The sequence below is a fragment of the Eumetopias jubatus genome, unplaced genomic scaffold, assembly GCF_037043125.1.
Source record: "Eumetopias jubatus isolate StellerSeaLion01/CBP00866 unplaced genomic scaffold, mEumJub1_p1.0 scaffold_10, whole genome shotgun sequence".
In the NCBI taxonomy this organism is placed as follows: domain Eukaryota; kingdom Metazoa; phylum Chordata; class Mammalia; order Carnivora; family Otariidae; genus Eumetopias; species Eumetopias jubatus.
This window is the reverse complement of record NW_028274816.1, coordinates 23,351,556-23,360,451: the sequence shown is the minus strand read 5'-3', so window position 1 is coordinate 23,360,451 and position 8,896 is coordinate 23,351,556. Positions and strand designations below refer to the sequence as shown.

Genomic DNA, 8,896 nt, shown 5'->3' with positions numbered 1-8,896 from the left:
GAGAATAGAGTAAGAAATAAGGATTCTGTCTCATTTTTTGCAGACATCAAACACACCTCCTGTGTTCTCACACCTTTTTGCAGGGGGAGGGGTCCCCTTTCCTGTTCCAGGAACGGAATACAATGAGGTAGCCCTCAAACCTGCTCTTGCCCTTCTCAGGGTATTATGTCCCCTGGCAACCTATTCTCTTTCCCTGCCAGAAGGAAGACAAACTCTTAAAGCCATCACAGTCCAACACTCTCCTTCCCTTCCTAGGGCCAAACCCAGGTCATCCAGTGTCAGGGAAGCTTCAGGAAGTTGATGCAAAGTGAGAAGCCCTAATTCTCCAGGGTATGGCCTCAGGGAGGGTTTGGTTGCAAGCATCCTACAGTCGTTCCAACCCTCAGGTCAGCCAGACCTCCCTGGCCTGTTGGGTGGATTCTTCTGGAGCTTCCCCCAACCCTATCCTGTTCAGTCTTATGCCAGTGGGGCCCAACCTCCAACAGCCCAGCCCAGTTTCTTTTCTTTTTTTTAATTTTATTTATTTATTTGACAGAGAGAGTGAGTGAGCACACAGAGGGAGCAGCAGAGGGAGAGAGAGAGAGAGAAGTAGGCTTTCCACTGAGCAGGGAGCCTGATGCAGGGCTTGATCCCAGAACCCTGGGATCGTGACCTGAGCCGAAAACAGACGCTTAACCAACTGAGCCACCCAGGCAGCCCCCCAGCCCAGTTTCATTTCCAGAAATGAAAGAAAGTATCACTGTGTAAATAGCTATTAATGAGGATGGTTTCTACCCTGGCTTGGTTTTCCTGGCTTCAGAACACTCACTTTTTTTTCTTTCTGATGTTTGTTAGCTTACTCTAAACAGGTAAATACATACACATGTTTCAAAAAGAAAATATATGTGTGCCCCTTTATATGTATATTTATTATTATTATTTTTTTTTTTTTTTTTTGGTGGGCAGCAAAGCAAAATTTATTGAGAGTAAAAAGCTCCTGATGAGGGAGGGGACCTGAGAGGTTGCCCATGTGTCCCTTTATATTAATGTGTATATAAATATAAGCAAATTACCCTTCATATGGGATGTATTGATTTACACACCCTCCCACAAGGTGTCAGGGCGCCTGCTTTTATAAAGTCCTACCAATAGACCACTAAAACAAAACAGAGTCCTAAAATGCATTCAAGAATAGAAGACGTGTAAAAAAAGAGAGAGAGAGAAGGGCAGTGTCTGGCTGGCTCAGTCAGTGGAGCATGCAACTCTTGATCTTGGGGTCTTGAGTTGGAGCCCCATGTTGGGTGTAAAGATTACTTTAAAAAAAGAATAGAAGACATGGTAAAAATATTATCTCAAATCACCGAGGAAAAGGAGGACTTTTACGGTGTACATAAAATCTTAATAAAAACAAAAAACTAAAAACTTCTGTGCTGCAAACAATACCATTAAAGACTGAAGAGACAGGGGTGGCTCAGTCATTAAGTGTCTGCCTTTGGCTCAGGTCATGATCCCAGGGTGCTGGGATCGAGCCCCGCATCGGGCTCCCTGCTCTGTGGGAAGCCTGCTTCTCCCCCTCCCACACCCCCTGCTTGTGTTCCCGCTCTCACTGACTCTCTCTCTGTCAAATAAATAAATAAAATCTTAAAAAAAAAAAAATTGAAGAGACAAGCCACAGATTGGTAGAAAATATATGCAAATCACATATCTGATAAAGGATTTGTATCCAGAATACATAAAGAACTTTTACAATCAACAATAAAAAGACAACCCAATTTAAAAATGCACAAAGGATCTGAGTAGACATTTCACCAAAGAAGCTCTACAAATAGCTAATAAGCATATGAAAGGATTCTCAACATCACTCTTAGGGAAATGCAACTCAAAACCATGATGAGATTGTACTTCATACTCGCTAGGATGGCCATAGTGAAAAAGGACAGACAAAACAAGTGGTGGTGAGTATTCCGAGAACATGGAACACTCCTACACTGCTAGGGTGAATGTAAAATGGAGCATCCAGGGCGCCTGGGTGGCTCAGTTGTTAAGCATCTGCCTTCGGCTCAGGTCGTGATCCCGGGGTCCTGGGATCGAGCCCCGCATCGGGCTCCCTGCTCAGCGGGAGGCCTGCTTCTCCCTCTCCCACTCCCCCTGCTTCTGTTCCCTCTCTCGCTGTGTGTCTCTCTCTCTGTCAAATAAATAAATAAAATCTAAAAAAAAAAAAAAATGGAGCATCCACTGTGGAAAACAGTTTGCAGCTCCTCAACAAGTTACACATAGAGTTACCATAGGATTTAGCAATTCCACTCCTAGGTATATACCCAAGAAAAATGAAAACTATGTGTCCACACAACTTGCTTACAAATGTTTATAGCAGCACTATTCATAATAGCCAAAAAGTGGAAACAACCCAAATGTCCATCAACTGATGAATGGATAAAGAAAGTATAGTGTGTCCTTACAATGGGTTATTATTCAGCAGTAAAACAACATGCTGAAACATGGATGTACCTTGAAAACATCATGCTAAGTGAAAGAAGCCAGTCACAAAAGACTGCATGATTTAATTGATGTGAAATCTCCAGAAGAGGCATGTTTAGAGACACAGAAAGTAGATTTAGTGGTTGCACAGGGCTGAGACGGTTGGGGGACTGGGGATGACTGCCAACAGGGTAGGGGATAAAAATGTTCTAAAATTAGTTTGCATGGTAGTTACACATCCCTGTGCCTGTACTAAAAGATATTGAATTGTACATTTTCAGAAGGTGAATTACATAGTCAGTTATATCTCAATAAAGCTATGGGTGGAAAAAACAGACAAAACTTAGATACAATGTTAGAAGTCTGGGTTAGTGGTTGAAAAAGGGCAGGAAGAGGGGAAAGGAGAAATATTTTTTTTTTAAAGATTTTATTTATTTATTAGAGAGCGAGAATGAGAGATAGAGAGCACAAGAGGGAAGAGGGTCAGAGGGAGAAGCAGACTCCCCACCGAGCAGGGAGCCCGATGTGGGACTCGATCCCGGGACTCCAGGATCATGACCTGAGCCGAAGGCAGTCGCTTAACCAACTGAGCCACCCAGGCGCCCGAGAAATATTTTTTAAAAACATACAAAAGCTGTAATAATTCCCAAATGTGGAACCAATGAAAGAATGCATGTAAAAAGATGTTCAAATGTTGAAGTTTTTTACAATGTAAGTGGTTCTTTTTGTTTTTTGTTTTTTTTTTAAAGATTTTATTATTTATTTATTTGAGAGAGAGAATGAGATAGAGAGAGCATGAGAGGGGAGAGGGTCAGAGGGAGAAGCAGACTCCCTACTGAGCAGGGAGCCCAATGTGGGACTCGATCCCGGGACTCCAGGATCATGACCTGAGCTGAAGGCAGTCACCCAACCAACTGAGCCACCCAGGTGCCCTAAGTGGTTCTTTTTGATAAAGATAATCTAGTACATAGACTGGATGATGTCACTGTTTTTACTTCAATCTGCTGGACAAAAGGCCACTTTGAAAAATCATGTTTCCATAAACACAATTTCCTTTAGGCTAGTTTTGCCCTAGGAATTCTCCCATTGTCTTTGGTCAAGGCCTTTATCTGATCCGTTGAGTATGAGTAGCAAGGCACAGAAAGCTCCTTGGTGATTAGATTAATTGCTAATATATTTTTGAAATCAGCTTTATTAACCATCATCCACACATAATTAAGCAGAAATTTTCTCATGGGGGAGGTTGGATAAGTAAACAATGGCTATGGATTAAGTGATAAATTTTTAAGTTTATTTATTTAGGTAAGTAATCTCTACACCCAATGTGGGACCTGAACTCACAACCCCGAGATCAAGAGTCACATGCTTTTCCAACTGAGCCAGCCAGGTGCCCCAAAGTGATAAATTAACAAATTCAGATAAGGGGTAGCAGAAGGGGCAATTTTTTAATTTTTTAAGGCCCTAATACATTCACATGGTTCAAAACTAAAAAAAAAGCTGGGGCACCTGGGTGGCTCAGTTGTTAAGCATCTGCCTTCGGCTCAGGTCAGGATCCCAGGGGCCTGGGATCGAGCCCCACATTGGTCTCCCTGCTCAACGAGGAGCCCACTTCTCCCTCTCCTTCCAGCTTGTGCTCTCTCTCGCTATCTGTCTCTCTCTCTCAAATAAATAAATAAAATCAATTTTTAAAAAAGAAAACCTCTCAATGAAGTCTCTTGCCCACCCTTTCTACCCACTTTCCATCCCCTTCCACTCACCCACCCCAGATAATCACTTAATATTTTTTGTGTATATCCTTCCTGAGTTTCTGTATGCAAATGCTAGTAAATATAAATATTTATGCCTACCTTACTCACTTTTTTAAATTTTTATTGTTATGTTAATCACCATACATTACATCATTAGCTTTTGATGTAGTGTTCCATGATTCGTTGTTTGTGCATAACACCCAGTGCTCCACGCAGAACGTGCCCTCTTTAATACCCATCACCAGGCTAACCCATCCCCCCACTCTCTTCCCCTACCTTACTCACTTTTATGTAAAAAGTAGCATAGTTCTGTGTCTTGCTTTTTTTACTTAATGACATCTTGGAAATGTTTAGATAGTAGTAATACACAGAGAGCTTCCTCATTTGTTTTTACAGTTGGATAGTTTTCCATAGTTAATATTCATTGTTTGATATGAATGTTTCATAACTTTGTCTCCTACTGGGAAATTTGGGTTTCCAGTCTTTTGAAATTACAAACAATGCTACAATTAATAACCTTGGTCTTACATCATTTTACATACATAAAAGAAATGGGACTTCCAGGTCAAAAGCATACGCATTTGTAGGGTTAGCAAGGGTACTGATTTTTATTTTCACTGGTGATGCATTTAAATGACAGCTTCCTCACAGCCCCACAGAGCGTGTTACCAAGTTTTTGAGTTATACCAATGTGACATTTAAAAAATGCTATCACGGGGCACTTGGGTGGCTCAGTCAGTTAAGCATCTGCCCTCGGCTCAGGTCATGATCCCAGAGTCCTGGAATCGAGCCCCACATCAGGCTCCCTGCTCAGTGGGGAGCCTGCTTCTCCCTCTCCCTCTCTGTGTGTGTGCTCTCTCTCTTAAATAAACAGATAAATAAATAAATCTTTTAAAAAATGCTATCACACTGTAGTTTTGATTTGTATTTCTCTTCTTATGGGTGAGGTTGAACATCCACACACTTAAGATTCAGAAAGGAATTTATCAACTTTCTATCTAGATCAACTCCTGGAAAATAATCCTAATAGCCAAGAATTTCTTTTGAGTGGAGATGGTTTATTTTCCACATGCCAGGAATGAGCCTACCTTCGGGGATATTCCCTCTACCTAGAATGGTCGTCTCTCATCCCGACTTCACAGATTTTCTCTCTCTTATCTCAAGTTAAATGTCACCCTCTTGGTGAAGTTTATATGAGCCACCTCATCATAAGTGGCTACCCATTCTAATATATAATTCTGTTTTCCTTTTCTCCATAGAACTCATGGCTACACATATTTTTCTGATTTATGTGTTGATTGATTTGTATGCCCACCATTGTAGTCCCAGTATCTTGGCACACAGTAGGTGTTTACTCTCTGTTGAATAGATAAATGCCCAACTTCTGGAATGAGGGAGAAGGGGTTAAGTTTCTAAACAGAGTTTTCTGAAACTGGAGTGTGGGAAAGGAATTTGGCCTTGCCACTGGATTAAGAATGCCTACAGGGAGCCCCTAACCCTGAAACTTTATTCTTAAAGCATTTTAACTTCATACTAAATTTGAGCCGTGGACGTGAGACCCACCCATGGTTAAGTTCAGGTTAGGTTTGGGACACTGGGACATTTTCTTTCATCCATAATCACTGGATCAAGGCCTATAAATCAAATAGTTAAGACACAAAACACAAACAAGGTCGTAATTTGTTTCTTCCTGCCCTCTGTTTTTCTTGGCATGGAAAAACTCCAGCTTTTCCTGACTAGGGATGGGTAATGACACTGGGGGGTGATTCATTAAAAGTGGCCTGAGTAACTGGCCTTTTATTTCTTCTCATTCTTTCCCTTTATTGTCCCAACTCATGTAAGGAAGCACATTGAATAAAATAATTCTTCTGCTGATAAAGAACTTTCCCTTGACTCTTTGTTCACTTGCAGTTACATGTTCCCAGAATCAAAATCTTGGTTGTAGGGAGGCCGAAGTGGCTAAGGGTGGATGTAATGTGTATTTCTGGTAGAGAAGGAAGGCGAAGAGTCCTGGCTTATGGAAGCCCCTTCTTTTGCCTTCTTTTCTTAACAAAGTTGCCTATTTTATTAGGAAATTGTTCCAGTCTCCAGGGAACCTGACAGGAGTTAGGTATGACTGTGGGTAAGTCTGAGAACCTTAGTTCCCCATCTCTAAATTGGATGTCACAATATCAATACTTTCCTCTCAAATGAGTGCCATTAATGTCAACCATTCCTAAGGCCAGAAGAGAGAAGAGGAACTGGTAACAACAAAAAATATTCAATTTAATAGTACACATAGATCATGATAATAAGAGAAATCACAGAGTATAGTATGTTCATCTTTTACATTATACACTTCTATTTTATTTGAAATGTTTTTATATTTTTTAAATAAAAGATAAGTTTTAAAATATGTATAGAAAAAAAAGCTGGACAATAAGAGGCCAAAAGGCTAACAACAGCTATCGCGGGGCGGAGGGCTTGGAGTGGATTTTTGTTCTCATCTTTATCCATCTCTACAACTTTTTAGTTCTTTTCACAGATTGTGTATACTTTTGTGATTAAAAAGAAATAATAATAAAATGTTGTTATATTTAAGTTGGTTTGTGTGCCCCAACCTCCTGCACCTTTCTGTGGAAACGGAACAATTTATTTTCCAAGAGGTGGGCATAGAAGGACATGAGTGGGACTATGATCCAGGTCAGGGTGAGGCAGTGGAAAAATACCAGTGATGCCTCACCCTCAGCATGGTTCTGGTGAAGGCCACTAGGAAGTCACCCCCTCCTTCGGTTTCTTTTAACCCCCCTCCACGTGAAATAATCCCAGTTCCTCTCACCTGCTGTTGTAAATCTGTTGTAAATCTCAGAGTCCGCTCCTAGCGCTCCACAGTCTCTGCGGATTCCCGAGGTAACCGGCTCCTCGGCGGGGGATGCATCTAGGAAGGGGAGAGTGAGAAGATGAATCTGTGGGTCTCTGATGTTCTAAACTGGTGGTTCTTGCTGACTTTTGAGAAGAGGCCTCAGTAAGACAGCATGCCTCCTCCCTACTCAGGCTCCGGGTCGGGTAGGGGTCTAGGTAGTCCGAAGACGGATTACCTTCTACTAGGGCTACACGTTAGGTTGGAGAATGTGACTCAGGGCGTGAGCCCAGTAGGCTTCCTTGTATCCTAATTAAACAGACTTTCCTACCAATCCCAGGTAGCAGTGGACTAGGCTGCCCTCCCCGTGTGGAGTGAGACGAGAGAACCTGCGCGCCCTCCCAGGATCATGGTCCTAAAAGACCAGGGGGAGGAAGACACTGACGACTCATGCCCAGTTTCTCCTGATGCTCTTCCTTCTCGAAGTGCAGAAGGAGAAAGGGGAAAAGAGGGGCCTAGAGCATGACTGTTGATGGCCCTCTACAGGAAGGAAATATCTGGAGCTGGAAGAAAGCACTTTCCTCTCCAAAAGTTCTTACTATGTCTTGGATTATAGAACACTTTGAGGATATGAAGCAAGGTGCACATACGTGCCGGACTTTGATATTAGTGGTTTATATCTGCCTGTCTTTCCCTTTCTTCTGGAACCCCCGTCTTCCTCTAGGACTGTTACGTCCTCATCTCCGCGAAGCCCGCCCGGTTGTCAATCAGTATGCCCCACCTCCCCGTGCTTACAGGTGAGGCATGTGATCCAATCTATCCAATCAGAGAAGCTCATTTCCCCGGCCCCGCTGTTTCCGGAACCTGCGCTTGAATTAAAGCAGCAAAACAGGGAAAGAGAACTAAGAGAGGGTAGGGGAAGACCCCTTTTTTATTCAGAGAACACCAAACTGGAGAAAAGTAAAGCTTGAGGCTCTCCAGGGCTATTTTGTCTGCCTAGTTGAAAGAGTCTCAAGAAGAGAGCCCAACAAAATGGAAAGGTGTCCTCAGGACATCGTTAAATCCTTGAATCTGGTCGTAAATGAAAAACCTAAACATAAACGAGCCACTTAATTTCCTTTTATTTCCCCCCGGTCAAGCTACGTTTCTGTTCTTTGTAACTGACGTGCCCACATAGAACTTGGCCTCCACTTTCCAGGGGTGGTCAGACTCTGAAGCCCAAACCTCCATTGGAGTTCAGAGCCCTTTCTGTTAGTGGTGCCCCTTATAAATTTGAAAATTGATCAAGTATTCTAAAAGATTCAGATACATCTGATAACTGAATTTGCGGCAGCAGCACTTGCTTCTTCACGTTGGCACCATTTCTGCTTAGCAGCAACTCGAAAAACACCCTGAGAGCACAAAGCTGGAGGGCCCAGAGCTTGAGAGAAAACAAGTAGCCTGGGTGTGTTAGAAGGCAAAAATGTTAGGAGAAAGAGACTCATCCTCTTTTTCTTTTTATATAATCCACCAGAGTTGCAGGTGGAAAGGAGAGAAGGAGAAACCCACCCAAACCAAAGAGGATGTGGGGGCCAGTTAACCTGCAAAAGGGCACTAGGAATTTGATACAGGGTGGTGTAGAAAAAGCTCTGGGATAATAAGAGCTTACATTTTATTAAGCATTTACTCTAGGCTAGAGTTACACTAAATACTTTACATGCATTATAACGACTCTAGGTGGCAGGGGCTATCTTTATTCCCATTTTGCAGATGGTAACACTGAGACTGAGAGGAATTAGGCACAAGAGAGTCCCCCAGCTCCACAGGTTGGGGAGCCAGATCCCGTATCAGGGAAGTCTGAATCCCACACTTC

At 42.5% G+C, this 8,896-nt stretch overlaps 1 protein-coding gene across 1 annotated transcript in view; it reads right to left on the bottom strand.

Moving 5' to 3' along the window:
• Positions 1-7,036: 7,036 nt before the first annotated feature.
• Positions 7,037-8,896, bottom strand: part of NIP7 (nucleolar pre-rRNA processing protein NIP7) — a 62,627-nt gene continuing 60,767 nt past the window's right edge. Inside the window, exon 5 of the mRNA XM_028094523.2 lies at positions 7,037-7,122. Coding sequence (XP_027950324.1) covers positions 7,063-7,122 — 60 coding nt within the window. The 3' untranslated portion in view covers positions 7,037-7,062. The remainder of the gene's footprint in view (positions 7,123-8,896) is intronic.